Below are 17,545 nucleotides of genomic sequence, written 5' to 3'. Positions count from 1 at the left end.
GAATAACAAAGAGCTGAAAATTTGACAACTGGTGAACAACAAATAAATGATAACTTACACAAATATGACCGAGGAAAGAATAAAACACCGCGGGCGGAGCCTCGGGGCCGAAGGATCGCAGCGGTGGATCGCCAGTGGAGGCTGGGGACGGCGCCGATGGTCATTTGTGCACAGAGGCTGGTGCGATGATCCCACCCATGCGGCGGCGACGTCTTGGACGAGGCGTCTGCGCGAGATGGAGTTCACGCTCATGGTGATAGGGCAACGCTCTTTCGTGGCGGCGATGGTTTCCCTTAGAGCAAGTACAATAAATCCTAGTCAGCTGGCTATGAGGATTAAAATAATATATTGTTGCCTAGTTGGAGGAGAGAGAAGAGGAGTGGGCTCTTATGTAAGAGCCAGCTCTAGCACGTGCTCCTAGGCACTATGTGAGAGTGAATGGTGGGCCATGCACTAATAAAGTAGTACAAATTTATAGCTCACTATTATACATGTTGGCTCTAAGATTACTATAGATGACATGGCACTTGGCTTATAGCCAAACAATTGGCTCTACTATTGAACTTGCTCTTAGACGTCTAGGCATGGGCCCCGCGGCAGCTGTAGGTCTAAGCTCCCGCCTAGATCTATCTTCGTTGTGGCCGCCGATCGTTTGAAGATGTGTGGGGAGGTGGCGCGTTGCAAGTTGTCGGCCTCACTGCAATGCTGTGCTGGCATCTTGCTCAGGGCGAAGTCCAGTTGGTGGCGCGAGTGCGTGGTTCGTGTGTTCGCTTACCTCCTCTTCTCCCGGAGGGGGTCGGCCGACGAGTGGTGGCGTGGGGGCCGCTGGCTCCCCTGAATAATGGTGCTGTTCCTAGTGTTCTTCTTGCACCAAGATGAAGATCTGATTGATGCTTGTTTCCTTTGATCTGGCCGGAGTGGTGGATTCTAGAAGGCTCCGCCGGCGAACTCCATTGGCGCATCAGGCCTGGAAATTGCTTGATTGGATGGGATTTAGTCGTGTGCACCCATGTTTTTTTTAACCATTTTGTTTCAGGAGGGAGCGGCACCAAAATCTACTATATATTGCCATCTTGGGAGATGTTTTGTTCCATGGTGAAGTTAGCGGCGGAGAATCTCATGGAAGCCGAGAGCTCAGAACTAGTAATGATGGTTCAGGTCTTTGTGAAGATGGGAAATTTGCTTGGTGATTCAGCGGTATGCAAGTGGTGGCAGTATCAAAGGAGAACTTCATAGTATGACCTTTGAGTCTTAAAATCTAAGATCAGACCTTAATTCGTTGTGTCTAGCAATGGTCTTATTAAAGACATTGTTTTGTGAATTGGCACTGTCTATGGGATGAAAATCTAAGATCTTTCACGATATCTATGACCGGTAAATTTGCCTCGTGATTCACGCCAATGGTGAGTTGCAACATGGTTGTAACTGAGATTCGATGACGATATCTGAAAACTAAGTCACCCATATTCAATATGGCAAATATCCAAAGGAAGTCGCTGCAATTTTAGAGGTTGCTTTCCACCAATCTTTAGATGGAGACCAGAACCACTAATATGTCCATGGTTGTTGAGTCAGAAAGCAAACTAGGCCAACGATGTCTCCCGATGGCCTAAAATATCATCTTATGTCACTTAACACTGACATTTTGAAAATATTGACGCGAAACATAGTTGATAACCTGTTATAATACTCTCTTCGCAAAAAAATGTTATAATTGTCGGGATCATGGAAAGTAAGTCTGAAGAAAATCTTGCACCTGCATTGTATTCAGTAAAACTCAGATTCTACGAGAGAAACCAAGGTGTGGCACTACTACTATTATCACCATTTTGCTTCATAAGCCTGGCCAATAATCCAACAATATACCAGCAACGAACATTGCAGAAATAAACATGGCAAATAGGAGGAATGACAAGATAACACCTTCACAACCCTCATCAAGATAGATAACATATCGACACACATCACCATGCCCTCCTCACTTGTCAGTGTCAGCCACACCGAGCTCGGCATCAATGGCATTGCGCGCAGTTTCCAGGTCTTCATCGAGGAATATGTCCCAGTGCCCGTCCCACCGGATGAAGAACTCTGTGTCTTCCAAGTACTTCACACGGTGCACGTCCCCAGCAGGCGTGAACAGGAAGTCCCCGTCAACCAGGTCATACTTCTCGTTCTTGGTTAAGTTCCACACCTTCTTCTTGCCCTTGATCACAACCAAGTCGTGGCCGAAAGTGTGGTGGTGAGCCGGCTCCACACATCCAGCTTTGAAGCGGACGTAGGCCGAAGTGGGGCTCTGCCGCACAACTCGCATCTCGCCGCCGGGCATGGCATCCAACAGTTCAAACTCCATCCCCTTCCTGAGGCAGCAGATGGCACAGGTGGAGTCATCAGGGGCAAGGGCTGATCCCTGGGGGATGGAGGCCATCTCTTGAGGTGCAACGTCGAAGAATCGATGCACCTCCTCCGGCCAGGGGGAGTCCCCGGATGCGGGGCAGGGAGCACGGAAGGGGGTGGCGAGCCAGGCGTCGGCGATGAGCGCGGCCGTCTCGGGCGGGGTGGCCATCCCGGAGAGGGCGAGGACGTTGCAGGCGTTGATGGAGCGGCTGTTGACGGCGTCGGCGACCGAGCTGCAGTGAGTCGCGTACACGCCGGGGTACTTGTTGGCGAATATGGTGACGCCGGCGCCGGTGCCGCACACGACCACGCCCCGGACCTCGAGGGCGGGGTCGGAGGACGATGAGGAGACGACGTTGCGGGCGACCGCTGCAGCGGCGGAGTAGTACTTGTCGACGCCGAGGTCAACGACTTCGGCGACGGAGGAGTGGGCGCGGAGGTGCGCAACGATGGCGTCCTTGTGCTGCTCCACGAAGCCGTCAGCGGCCGCGAATATCTTGAAAAGGCGGTTGTCGACGGAGGAGGCCATTGGTGGTGGCGGTTGATCTTGCAGGGGTCGACGTGAGATCGGATGCGGACTTGCGGAGCAGTAGGAAGGGAGGGGAGAGGAGCAGTTCAGCAGTTGCTAGCAGCGAGTGACCTAGGCAACCGGGCTCCGAGTATATATAAGCAAGAAATACAGTAACTTACTCGAGTAGACGACGACCATGAGTGGGATTCGCAGAAAAAAAAAAACGACCATAAGTGGGATTCGAAACAAACAAACAAAAAACGACCATAAGTGGACTTCATTTTCCAGATGAACATCGGAGCAGCAAAGCTTTGCCAACTCGGTCGGCCCACCGATGTGTGTGAAATTCCCATCACACTCTAAAAAAAACGCTCAAGAAAACAATCTAGAAAACTCTCAACAATGAACCATCTAAGAAAATTCTAAATTGCTTATATTTGAAATCTCAATCAGCATTTAAAGTCCTTTTTAGCAACATTCATCCATCATTATGTGGTTGTGTTATTTTTGTTTCCTAACTTGAAAAACTCCGATTCAAAATGTACTTCAACCAAGGGAGGCATTAATATGCAATAACAGGAATTGTTGTTTTATTTTATGTTACTTAAGGTATATAATTTCCACAGATTGAGTGTATCATTAGTTTTTGCATAGTATAAGGACAACTTTGAAAAATATAAGCGTGCCAGAACCACGAGAAAACGCCGCAAGCGCCATTAGGCTGCATCTGCAGACCCGTAGGTGTCCACCGCGAGGTTACCATGTACGAAGCACCACTTCCCGGCAAAACACAAAGATTTGATTACATCCCACCTTAAGTTCCAAGTTAGCGTTGATTTCTAACAATTTTTTAACCCTAGAAATGTTGGATAATTAGGCACAATTTCCATGATTAATTCCAGAATATTAAGCATGACGACGGTAAGTACTAACATGTGAAACTCAAACATATTAGATGCATTAATCAACATGAATAGTAGCAGGGCAAACGGTACAACATCCATCGCTAAACATATCGAGATGTCGCACGTACCGATCTGGTGGAGGTGGCGGTGTAGGTGTCGCAGATGATGTCGCAGCAGTAACGTTGTTGATGACAACGTTGTTGACGACGGGAACGACGGGTTGAAGTAGACGGCATTGAAGACGACGGTAGGCAGCACCGCCCGACTTAGATGGAAGGCGACCCGTGATGAAGAACTTGAGCAGTCGCACAGAGCGCTTCCCAAAAACCTAATTCGCCCTCTCCTGTATATGATCGCAAAGGCGAGCGGTTCCGGAGACCTGCTCTCCCGTTCGCCGGTGCACGCCAGCGGGCGGGATGGAGTAGGCTACGATGGCGGCGTAAGCAGGGAGATGTGGAAACCCTAACTCGTGTATTTGATATGTTTCTGCGGTAGCCGGGCAAGAGATTATATAGGCTCAGAAAACCCTAGGCAACGTGGGGCACGTTCGAGTCGGTTACAGATAGCCCACGGTCCGGGAGCGACCCGAACCGACTAACTGCAACGCGTCCGTCTAGAACTCTATTCATTTTCCTGAACTACAAAAAGAAAGGAAAGTCTCGGCTCAATCCACTCACCACGAGCGCGGCGCGCATCGTGACGTGTCGAGACGAGCGAGGAGGAGGAGGAGGGTGCGTGTACCACTCCTATTCTTACTCACTTACTAGTGGTGGAACAACCCACCTTATAAGGTGGTCTAACTTCCTCCCTACTTTTCATGTGGGACTAAACTTCCCACCTCTTGCCACTCCCTAGTGAGCTGCCACCAAATTGGGCTCAAACTCACATGGGCTGCCACTATGTGGGCTTTGAGATTTATGGCAAAACTGAAATACTACATGGGCCAAATAATTTAGCCCATTTATTTCAACAATCCCCCACCAGATCTCAAATCCCCATTTAGAGATTTACCAATACTCGCTGGTTGTTTATATACCAGTATTTCAGCGGAGACTGTTAAGGTAAACTTCCGCCTAGAACCTTAAGCTACATCCATTCACACTTGAAGAATGGACTAAGCCTTGAATTGCAAGTTTTGCGTGAACAAGGTTTCACTCAAAGTCATAACCAGTACATGGCTGTCAGTAGCCTACCCAAGCATATGCATCATACTTCATGGTCTCTTCATGTTTACTAGAGATCACCCAAATCTCGAAAGATATAAAAATAATTGGCTAAGAAAATCGCTTGTTGGAACAAGAAATCCACACAGGAACAATTGCACAATCAAATCCCCCTAGCCAAAATAAAAGCCCAACTGATCGCTAAAAACCATTGACCTCTCTTCCTCCGCTCACCCTCCTCCTATGCTCTATTTAGGTATAGAGAAGCACCACACTGGAAGCCAAAAAAAACCAAATCAAACATGAGTGGTAATGGACTGTTTAAAAGAATATTCTTCTTGCATTCTTTATTCTCTCTGAATATTGACAAAACAAGCAAGACCTTTTTTTGGAGTAAAAAACAAACAAGACCTGAAGAGTAAAGATTGCATACAAAGAGGGAATGAAAATTGAAAATCAATACTCAGACCTAAAGAGTAAAGACTGAATGCAAACAGGGAATGCAAACTAAAAAAATAGTATTCGAGCCTGAAGAGTAAAGACTTAATCCAAAGAGGGAGAACTGACTAACTGGCTAAGTGACCAAGCCTAAAGAGTAACCACTAAAAAAAACCGCCAATTGAGGCAAATTCAAAAGGTAAGGATTCAATGCGTAGATGGAATGTGAATAATGAGAGACTGAGACACTGAAGACTGAATACCAATGAAACAAGAACCAGGAAACTGAATAACCGACAAAAAGAGCACTCTGAGTAACAAAGAACTGAAAAATCTGGCAACTGGTATAGAATCGATATTTGAACAACAAATAAATGATAACTTACAAAAATATGACTGAGGGGAGACTAAAAAACCTCGGATGGAACCCCATGTACGAATGATCGCGGCGGCGGATCGCTAGTGGCAGCTGGGGATGGCGTCGATGGTCATCTATGCGTGGAGGCTGGGGCGTTGATCCTGGCTGTGCGGCGGCTACGTGTTGGGCATGGCATCTGCGCGATGTGGAGTTCCCTCTCATGGCGATGGGGCGACGCTCTTTCCGTGGCGGTGGGGGATTCCCTTGGACGTCCGGGCATGGGGAGCCACAGTGACTGTAGGTCTAGGATTCCGCTTAGATCTGTCCTTGGTGTGGCCGCCGATCGTCCGGAGATGTGTGGGAAGGTGGCTGATACGTCTCCGACGTATCGATAATTTCTTATGTTCCATGCCACATTATTGATGATATCTACATGTTATATGCACACTTTATGTCATTATTATGCATTTTCCGGAACTAACCTATTGACGAGATGCCGAAGTGCCAGTTGCTGTTTTCTGCTGTTTTTGGTTTCAGAAATCCTAGTAACGAAATATTCTCGGAATTGGACGAAATCAACGCCCAGGTTCCTATTTTCACCGGAAGCATCCAGAACACACGAGAAGGACCAGAGGGGGGCACTGGGCCCCCAGACCATAGGCCGGCGCGGCCCAGGCCCTGGCCGCGCCGTCCTATAGTGTCGTCGCCCCTTCGACCTTCTGACGCCACCTCTTCGCCTATATAAAGGTCCCAGACCTAAAACCTCGACACGAAAAAGCCACGGTACGAGAAACCTTCCAGAGCCGCCGCCATCGCGAAGCCAAGATCTGGGGGACAGGAGTCTCTGTTCCGGCACGCCGCCGGGACGGGGAAGTGCCCCCGGAAGGCTCCTCCATCGACACCACCGCCATCTCCATCAACGCTGCTGTCTCCCATGAGGAGGGAGTAGTTCTCCATCGAGGCTCGGGGCTGTACCGGTAGCTATGTGGTTCATCTCTCTCCTATGTACTTCAATACAATAATCTCATGAGCTGCCTTACATGATTGAGATTCATATGATGATGCTTGTAATCTAGATGTCATTATGCTAGTCAAGTGAATTTTACTTATGTGATCTCCGGAGACTCCTTGTCTCACGTGTGTAAAGGTGACAAGTGTGTGCACCGTGTGGGTCTCTTAGGCTATATTTCACGTAATACTTATTCACCGTTATGAATGGCATAGTGAAGTGCTTATTTATATCTCTTTATGATTGCAATGTGTTTTGTATCACAATTTATCTATGTGCTACTCTAGTGATGTTATTAAAGTAGTTTTATTCCTCCTGCACGGTGTAATGGTGACAGTGTGTGCATCCGTGTTAGTACTTGGCGTAGGCTATGATTGTGATCTCTTGTAGATTGCGAAGTTAACTAGTGCTATGATGGTATTGATGTGATCTATGCCTCCTTTCTTAGCGTGAAGGTGACAGTGTGCATGCTATGTTAGTACTTGGTTTAGTCGTGTCGATCTTTCATGCACTCTAAGGTTATTTAAATATGAACATTGAATTGTGGAGCTTGTTAACTCCGGCATTGAGGGTTCGTGTAATCCTACGCAATGGTGTTCATCATCCAACAAGAGTGTAGAGTATGCATTTATCTATTCTGTTATGTGATCAATGTTGAGAGTGTCCACTAGTGAAAGTATGATCCCTAGGCCTTGTTCCTAAATACTGCTACCGCTGCTTGTTTACTGTTTTACTGCGTTACTATTGCTGCGTTACTACTGCTTGTTTACTGTCCTGGGCAAAGCACTTTTCTGGTGCCGTTGCCACTGCTCATATATATTTATACCACCTGTATTTCACTATCTCTTCGCCGAACTAGTGCACCTATTAGGTGTGTTGGGGACACAAGAGACTTCTTGCTTTGTGGTTGCAGGGTTGCATGAGAGGGATATCTTTGACATCTTCCTCCCTGAGTTCGATAAACCTTGGGTGATCCACTTAAGGGAAACTTGCTGCTGTCCTACAAACCTCTGCTCTTGGATCCCCCTCCTTTTCCTGTAGACAGTGTTGGGCCTCCAAGAGCAGAGGTTTGTAGAACAGCAGCAAGTTTCCCTTAAGTGGATCACCCAAGGTTTATCGAACTCAGGGAGGAAGAGGTCAAAGATATCCCTCTCATGCAACCCCGCAACCACAAAGCAAGAATTCTCTTGTGTCCCCAACACACCTAATAGGTGTACTAGTTCGGCGAAGAGATAGTGAAATACAGGTGGTATGAATAAGTATGAGCAAAGAGCAACGGTGCCGTAAAATAGCTTGCCGGCGTGTAGTTGATGGTGGTAATATTGCAGCAGTAGTAACACAAGTAAAACAAGTAAACAAGCAGCGATAGCGATATTTAGGAACAAGGCCTAGGGATTACACTTTCACTAGTGGACACTCTCAACATTGATCGCATAATAAATAACTCTTTCTCATATGTGCTACATACACTCTTTTGTTGGATGATGAACACATTGCGTAGGATTACACGAACCCTCAATGCCGGAGTTAACAAGCTCCACAATAATGTTCATATTTAAATAACCTTAGAGCATAATAGATCATTGCAAAATAAACCAAGAACTAACATAGTGCACACACCGCCCACATTACACTATGAAGGAGAAATAGATCACATCAATACTATCATAATGATAATTAACTCCACAATCTACAAGAGATCATGATCATAGCCTACGACAAGAACCACATGGTGCACACACTAGTCACCTTTACACCATGCAGGAGGAATAGACTACTTTAATAACATCACATGAGTAGCACACAACTAGTAGCGATACAAAGCTCATATGAATCTCAATCATGTAAAGCAGCTCATGAGATCATTGTATTGAAGTACATAGGAGAGAGATTAACCACATAGCTACCGGTACAGCCCCGAGCCTCGATGGAGAACTACTCCCTCCTCATGGGAGCAGCAGCGGTGATGAAGATGGCGGTGGAGATGGCAGCGGTGTCGATGGAGAAGCCTTCCGGGGCACTTCCCCGTCCCGGCGGCGTGCCGGAACAGAGACTCCTGTCCCCCAGATCTTGGCTTCGCGATGGCGGCGGCTCTGGAAGGTTTCTGTGGGTTTCGTCCAACATCATAGGGTTTTCGCGACGGAGGCTTTAAATAGGCGGAAGGGCAAGGTCGGTGGACTTCTGGGGGCCCCACACTATAGGGGGGCGCGGCCCCCCCCTTGGCCGCACCGGCCTAGGGTTTGGTGGCCCTGTGCCCCCTCTCTGGCGGTTCTCGTGTGTTCTGGATGCTTCCGGGCAAAATAGGAACCTGGGCGTTGATTTCGTCCAATTCCGAGAATATTTCTTTACTAGGATTTCTGAAACCAAAAACAGCAGAAAACAGGAACTGGCACTTCGGCATCTCGTTAATAGGTTAGTTCCAGAAAATGCACGAATATGACATAAAGTGTGCATAAAACATGTAGATATCATCAATAATGTGGCATGGAACATAAGAAATTATCGATACGTCGGAGACGTATCAGCATCCCCAAGCTTAGTTTCGCTTCGTCCCGAGCAGGTAAAACGATAACAAAGATAATTTCGAAGTGACATGCCATCATAAACTTGATCATATTGTAAACATATGTAATGAATGCAGCGATCAAAACAATGGTAATGACATGAGTAAACAACTCGAATCATAAAGCAAAGACTTTTCATGAATAGTACTTTCAAGACAAGCATCAATAAGTCTTGCATAAGAGTTAACTCATAAAGCAATAATTCAAAGTAGAGGCATTGAAGCAACACAAAGGAGGATGAAGTTTCAGCGGTTGCTTTCAACTTATAACATGTATATCTCATGGATAATTGTCAATGCAAAGCAATATAACAAATGCAATATGCAAATATGTAAGAATCAATGCACAGTTCACACAAGTGTTTGCTTCTTGAGGTGGAGAGAAATAGGTGAACCGACTCAACAATAAAAGTAAAAGAATGGTCCTTCAAAGAGGAAAGCATCGATTGCTATATTTGTGCTAGAGCTTTTATTTTGAAAACATAAAGAGAGCATAAAAATAAAGTTTTGAGAGGTGTATGTTGTTGTCAACGAATGGTAGCGGGTACTCTAACCCCCTTGCCGGACAAACCTTCAAAGAGCGGCTCCCATTTTATTTTATTTTTGGATGGCACTCCTTCCAACCTTTCTTTCACAAACCATGGCTAACCGAATCCTCGGGTGCCTGCCAACAATCTCATACCATGAAGGAGTGCCTTTTTATTTTAGTTTTATTGTGATGACACTCCTCCCAACCTTTGCTTACACAAGCCATGGCTAACCGAATCCTTCGGGTGCCGTCCAACAATCACATACCATGGAGGAGTGTCTATTTTTGTTAATTAATTTGGGACTGGGAATCCCATTGCCAGCTCTTTTTGCAAAATTATTGGATAAGCGGATGAAGCCACTAGTCCATTGGTGAAAGTTGCCCAACAAGATTGAAAGATAAACACCACATACTTCCTCATGAGCTATAAAACATTGACACAAATCAGAGGTGATAAATTTTGAATTGTTTAAAGGTAGCACTCAAGCAATTTACTTTGGAATGGCAGGAAATACCATGTAGTGGGTAGGTATGGTGGACACAAATGGCATAGTGTTGTTTGGCTCAAGGATTTGGATGCATGAGAAGTATTCCCTCTCGATACAAGGTTTAGGCTAGCAAGGTTGTTTGAAGCAAACACAAGTATGAACTAGTACAGCAAAACTCACATAAAAGACATATTACAAGCATTATAAGACTATACATCGTCTTCCTTGTTGTTCAAACACCTTACTAGAAATTATCTAGACCTTAGGGAGACCAATTATGCAAACCAAATTTTAGCATGCTCTATGTATTTCTTCACTAATAGGTGCAAAGTATATGATGCAAGAGCTTAAACATGAGCACAACAATTGCCAAGTATCACATTACCCAAGACATTATAGCAATTACTACATGTAGCATTTTCCAATTCCAACCATATAACAATTTAACGAAGAGGAAACTTCGCCATGAATATTATGAGCTAAGAACACATGTGTTCATACGAACCAGCGGAGCGTGTCTCTCTCCCACACAAGCATGATGTAATCCAATTTATTCAAACACAAACAAAAACAAAAGCACACAGACGCTCCAAGCAAAGCACATAAGATGTGATGGAATAAAAATATAGTTTCAGGGGAGGAACCTGATAAGTTGTTGATGAAGAAGGGGATGCCTTGGGCATCCCCAAGCTTAGACGCTTGAGTCTTCTTAATATATACAGGGGTGAACCACCGGGGCATCCCCAAGCTTAGACTCTTCACTCTTCTTGATCATAGTATATCATCCTCCTCTCTTGACCCTTGAAAACTTCCTCCACACCAAACTCAAAGCAAACTCATTAGAGGGTTAGTGCATAATCAAAAACTCACATGTTCAGAGGTGACACAATCATTCTTAACACTTCTGGACATTGCCCAAAGCTACTGGAAGGTAATGGAACAAAGAAATCCACCCAACACAGCAAAAGAAGCAATGCGAAATAAAAGGCAGAATCTGTCAAAACAGAACAGTTCGTAAAGACGAATTTTAAAATGGCACCATACTTGCTCAAATGAAAATTCCCAAATTGAATGAAAGTTGCGTACATATCTGAGGATCAAGCACGTAAATTGGCATATTTTTCTGAGATACCTACAGAGAGGCAGGTCGGAATTCGTGACAGCAAAGAAATCTGAAACTGCGCAGTAATCCAAATCTAGTATGAACTTTCCTATCAAAGACTTTACTTGGCACAACAAAACACAAAACTAGGATAAGGAGAGGTTGCTACAGTAGTAAACAACTTCCAAGACACAAATATAAAACAAAGTACTGTAGCAAAATAACACATGGGTTATCTCCCAAGAAGTTCTTTCTTTATAGCCATTAAGATGGGCTCAGCAGTTTTAATGATGCACTTGCAAGAAATAGTATTTGAAGCAAAAGAGAGCATCAAGAAGCAAATCAAAAACATATTTAAGTCTAACATGCTTCCTATGCATAGGAATCTTGTAAATAAATAAGTTCATGAGGAGCAAAGTAACAAGCATAGGAAGATAGAACAAGTGTAGCTTCAAAAATTTCAGCACATAGAGAGGTGTTTTAGTAACATGAAAATTTCTACAACCATATTTTCCTCTCTCATAATAACTTTCAGTAGCATCATGAGCAAACTCAACAATATAACTATCACATAAAGCATTCTTATCATGAGTCTCATGCATAAAATTATTACTCTCCACATAAGCATAATTAATTTTATTAGTTGTAGTGGGAGCAAATTCAACAAAGTAGCTATCATTATTATTCTCATCATCAAATATAGGAGGCATATTGTAATCATAATCAAATTTATCCTCCATAACAGGTGGCACCATAAGACTACTATCATTATAATCATCATAAATAGGAGGCAAAGTATCATCAAAGTAAATTTCCTCCTCAATGCTTGGGGGACTAAAAAGATCATGAAAACCAGCTTCCCCAAGCTTAGAACTTTCTATATTATTATCAACAATGGTGTTCAAAGCGTTCATACTAATATTACTACCAAGCATGCAAATAAGATTCCATAGGTTTTTTAATTTTCGCATCAAACAATCCATGTTTTAAATCAGGAAATAGAAATAGAAGCTCATTCTTGTCCATTATGCCAAACTAGTGTAAACAAGAAACAAAAAGATGCAATTGCAGGATCTAAAGGAAATAGCTTCGAGTACTTACAACGGTGAAAATAGCTTAGTAGCCGAGATCCGGAGTGTGAGTACCTTTTACCTTTCCTCCCCAGCAACGGCGCCAGAAAATAGCTTGATGTCTACGCCCCTCCTTTTCCTGTAGACAGTGTTGGGCCTCCAAGAGCAGAGGTTTGTAGAACAGCAGCAAGTTTCCCTTAAGTGGATCACCCAAGGTTTATCGAACTCAGGGAGGAAGAGGTCAAAGATATCCCTCTCATGCAACCCCTGCAACCACAAAGCAAGAAGTCTCTTGTGTCCCCAACACACCTAATAGGTGTACTAGTTCGGCGAAGAGATAGTGAAATACAGGTGGTATGAATAAGTATGAGCAGTAGCAACGGTGCCAGAAAATAGCTTGCTGGCGTGTAGTTGATGGTGGTAATATTGCAGCAGTAGTAACACAGTAGAACAGTAAACAAGCAGCGATAGCAGTATTTAGGAACAAGGCCTAGGGATTACACTTTCACTAGTGGGCACTCTCAACATTGATCGCATAATAAATAACTCTTTCTCATATGTGCTACATACACTCTTTTGTTGGATGATGAACACATTGCGTAGGATTACACGAACCCTCAATGCCGGAGTTAACAAGCTCCACAATAATGTTCATATTTAAATAACCTTAGAGCATAATAGATCATTGCAAAATAAACCAAGAACTAACATAGTGCACACACTGCCCACATTACACTATGAAGGAGGAATAGATCACATCAATACTATCATAATGATAATTAACTCCACAATCTACAAGAGATCATGATCATAGCCTACGACAAGAACCACATGGTGCACACACTAGTCACCTTTACACCATGCAGGAGGAATAGACTACTTTAATAACATCACATGAGTAGCACACAACTAGTAGCGATACAAAGCTCATATGAATCTCAATCATGTAAAGCAGCTCATGAGATCATTGTATTGAAGTACATAGGAGAGAGATTAACCACATAGCTACCGGTACAGCCCCGAGCCTCGATGGAGAACTACTCCCTCCTCATGGGAGCAGCAGTGGTGATGAAGATGGCAAGTGGAGATGGCAGCGGTGTCGATGGAGAAGCCTTCCGGGGGCACTTCCCCGTCCCGGCGGCGTGCCAGAACAGAGACTCCTGTCCCCCAGATCTTGGCTTCGCGATGGCGGCGGCTCTGGAAGGTTTCTGTGGGTTTCGTCCAACGTCATAGGGTTTTCGCGACGGAGGCTTTAAATAGGCGGAAGGGCAAGGTCGGTGGACTTCTGGGGGTGATGTCTACTTTCCCCCTCCTTTCCTGTAGACAGTGTTGGGCCTCCAAGAGCAGAGGTTTGTAGAACAGCAGCAAGTTTTCCCTTAAGTGGATCACCCAAGGTTTATCGAACTCAGGGAGGAAGAGGTCAAAGATATCCCTCTCATGCAACCCCGCAACCACAAAGCAAGAAGTCTCTTGTGTCCCCAACACACCTAATAGGTGCACTAGTTCGGCGAAGAGATAGTGAAATACAGGTGGTATGAATAAGTATGAGCAAGAGCAACGGTGCCGTAAAATAGCTTGTCGGCGTGTAGTTGATGGTGGTAGTATTGCAGCAGTAGTAACACAAGTAAAACAGTAAACAAGCAGTAGTAACGCAGAAGTATTTAGGAACAAGGCCTAGGGATTACACTTTCACTAGTGGACACTCTCAACATTGATCACATAACAGAATAGATAAATGCATACTCTACACTTTTGTTGGATGATGAACACATTGCGTAGGATTACACGAACCCTCAATGCCGGAGTTAACAAGCTCCACAATAATGCTCATATTTTAGTAACCTTTAGTGTAAGATAGATCAACATAACCAAATAGATCACATCAATACCATCATAGTAATAGTTAACTTCACAATCTACAAGAGACCATGATCATAGCCTACGACAAGAACCACATGGTGCACACACTAGTCACCTTTACACCAATGCAGGAGGAATAGAATACTTTAATAACATCACTAGAGTAGCACATAGATGAATTGTGATACAAAACTCATATGAATCTCAATCATGTAAAGCAGCTCATGAGATTATTGTATTGAGGTACATGGGAGAGAGATGAACCACATAGCTACAGCGGAGCCCTCAGCCTCGGGGATGGATTACTCCCTCCTCATCATGGAGGCAGCGATGGCGGTGAAGATGGCGGTGAAGACGGCGGTGGAGATGGCTCCGGTGTCGATGGAGAAGCCTTCCGGGGGCACTTCCCCGTCCCGGCGGCGTGCCGGAACAGAGACTCCTGTCCCCCGCATCTTGGCTTCGCGATGGCGGCGGCTCTGGAAGGTTTCGTGGGTTTCGTCGAACGCATCGTGGTTTTCGATCCAGGGGCTTTATATAGGCGAAGAGGCGGCGCAGGAGGGTCGACGGGGGGCCACACCATAGGGCGGCGTGGCCCCCCTCCGGCCGCGCCGAGGTATCATCCGGGGGCCCCGTGGCCCCTCTCGGCGGCTCTCGGTGTTCTGGATGCTTCCGGTGAAAATAGGAACTCGGGCGTTGATTTCGTCCAATTCCGAGAATATTTCGTTACTAGGATTTCGAAACCAAAAACAGCAGAAAACAGAACCGGCACTTCGGCATCTTGTTAATAGGTTAGTTCCAGAAAATGCACGAATATGACATAAAGTGTGCATAAAACATGTAGATAACATCAATAATGTGGCATGGAACATAAGAAATTATCGATACGTCGGAGACGTATCAGCATCCCCAAGCTTAGTTCTGCTCGTCCCAAGCAGGTAAAACGATAACAAAGATAATTTCTGGAGTGACATGCCATCATAAACTTGATCATACTATTTGTAAAGCATATGTAGTGAATGCAGCGATCAAAACAATGGTAATGACATGAGTAAACAACTGAATCATAAAGCAAAGACTTTTCATGAATAGCACTTCAAGACAAGCATCAATAAGTCTTGCATAAGAGTTAACTCATAAAGCAATAATTCATAGTAAAGGCATTGAAGCAACACAAAAGAAGATTAAGTTTCAGCGGTTGCTTTCAACTCATAACATGTATATCTCATGGATAATTGTCAATGCAAAGCAATATAACAAATGCAATATGCAAATATGTAAGAATCAATGCACAGTTAACACAAGTGTTTGCTTCTTGAGGTGGAGAGAAATAGGTGAACTGACTCAACATAAAAGTAAAAGAATGGTCCTTCAAAGAGGAAAGCATCGATTGCTATATTTGTGCTAGAGCTTTTATTTTGAAAACATAAAGAGAGCATAAAAATAAAGTTTTGAGAGGTGTATGTTGTTGTCAACGAATGGTAGCGGGTACTCTAACCCCCTTGCCAGACAAACCTTCAAAGAGCGGCTCCCATTTTATTTTATTTTTGGATGGCACTCCTTCCAACCTTTCTTTCACAAACCATGGCTAACCGAATCCTCGGGTGTCTGCCAACAATCTCATACCATGAAGGAGTGCCTTTTTATTTTAGTTTTATTATGATGACACTCCCCCCAACCTTTGCTTACACAAGCCATGGCTAACCGAATCCTTCGGGTGCCATCCAACAATCACATACCATGGAGGAGTGTCTATTTTTGTTAATTAATTTGGGACTGGGAATCCCATTGCCAGCTCTTTTTGCAAAATTATTGGATAAGCGGATGAAGCCACTAGTCCATTGGTGAAAGTTGCCCAACAAGATTGAAAGATAAACACCACATACTTCCTCATGAGCTATAAAACATTGACACAAATCAGAGATGATACATTTTGAATTGTTTAAAGGTAGCACTCAAGCAATTTACTTTGGAATGGCAGGGAAATACCATGTAGTAGGTAGGTATGGTGGACACAAATGGCATAGTGTTGTTTGGCTCAAGAATTTGGATGCATGAGAAGTATTCCCTCTCGATACAAGGTTTAGGCTAGCAAGGTTATTTGAAGCAAACACAAGGATGAACTAGTACAGAAAAACTCACATAAAAGACATATTACAAGCATTATAAGACTATACATCGTCTTCCTTGTTGTTCAAACACCTTACTAGAAATTATCTAGACCTTAGAGAGACCAATTATGCAAACCAAATTTTAGCATGCTCTATGTGTTTCTTCATTAATGGGTGCAAAGTATATGATGCAAGAGCTTAAACATGAGCACAACAATTGCCAAGTATCACATTACCCAAGACATTTATAGCAATTACTACATGTATCATTTTCCAATTCCAACCATATAACAATTTAACGAAGAGGAAACTTCGCCATGAATATTATGAGCTAAGAACACATGTGTTCATACGAACCAGCGGAGCGTGTCTCTCTCCCACACAAGCATGATGTAATCCAATTTATTCAAACACAAACAAAAACAAAAGCACACAGACGCTCCAAGTAAAGTACATAAGATGTGATGGAATAAAAATATAGTTTCAGGGGAGGAACCTGATAATGTTGTCGATGAAGAAGGGGATGCCTTGGGCATCCCCAAGCTTAGACACTTGAGTCTTCTTAGAATATGCAGGGGTGAACCACCGGGGCATCCCCAAGCTTAGAGCTTTCACTCTTCTTGATCATAGTATATCATCCTCCTCTCTTGACCCTTGAAAACTTCCTTCACACCAAACTTCTCATAAACTTCATTAGAGGGGTTAGTACATAATCAAAAACTCACATGTTCATAGGTGACACAATCATTCTTAACACTTCTGGATATTGCTCAAAGCTACTGGAGTTTAATGGAACAAAGAAATCCATCCCACATAGCAAAAGAGGCAATGCGAAATAAAAAGGCAGAATCTGTCAAAACAGAACAGTCCGTAAAGACGAATTTCTAATAAATACTTCTGTTGCTCAGATCAGAAAACTCAAAACTAATGAAAGTTGCGTACATATCTGAGGAACACGCACGTAAATTGGCATATTTTTATGATTTTTCTACAGAGATAAAATCCCAGATTCGTGACAGATAGAAATCTGTTTCTGCGCAGAAATCC

At 44.1% G+C, this 17,545-nt stretch overlaps 1 protein-coding gene across 1 annotated transcript; it reads right to left on the bottom strand.

Annotated features, from left to right (window-relative positions):
• Nucleotides 1-1,978: 1,978 nt before the first annotated feature.
• LOC124669423 (DNA damage-repair/toleration protein DRT102-like) lies at nt 1,979-2,923 on the bottom strand. Its single transcript, XM_047206042.1, has one exon. The coding sequence runs from the start codon at nt 2,921-2,923 to the stop codon at nt 1,979-1,981; it is 945 nt and encodes a 314-aa protein (XP_047061998.1).
• Nucleotides 2,924-17,545: the final 14,622 nt, after the last annotated feature.

The sequence above is a fragment of the Lolium rigidum genome, chromosome 7 (genome assembly GCF_022539505.1).
Source record: "Lolium rigidum isolate FL_2022 chromosome 7, APGP_CSIRO_Lrig_0.1, whole genome shotgun sequence".
NCBI lineage: Eukaryota > Viridiplantae > Streptophyta > Magnoliopsida > Poales > Poaceae > Lolium > Lolium rigidum.
The sequence above is the reverse complement of the archived record's forward strand: the minus strand, read 5'-3'. Positions and strand labels throughout refer to the sequence as shown.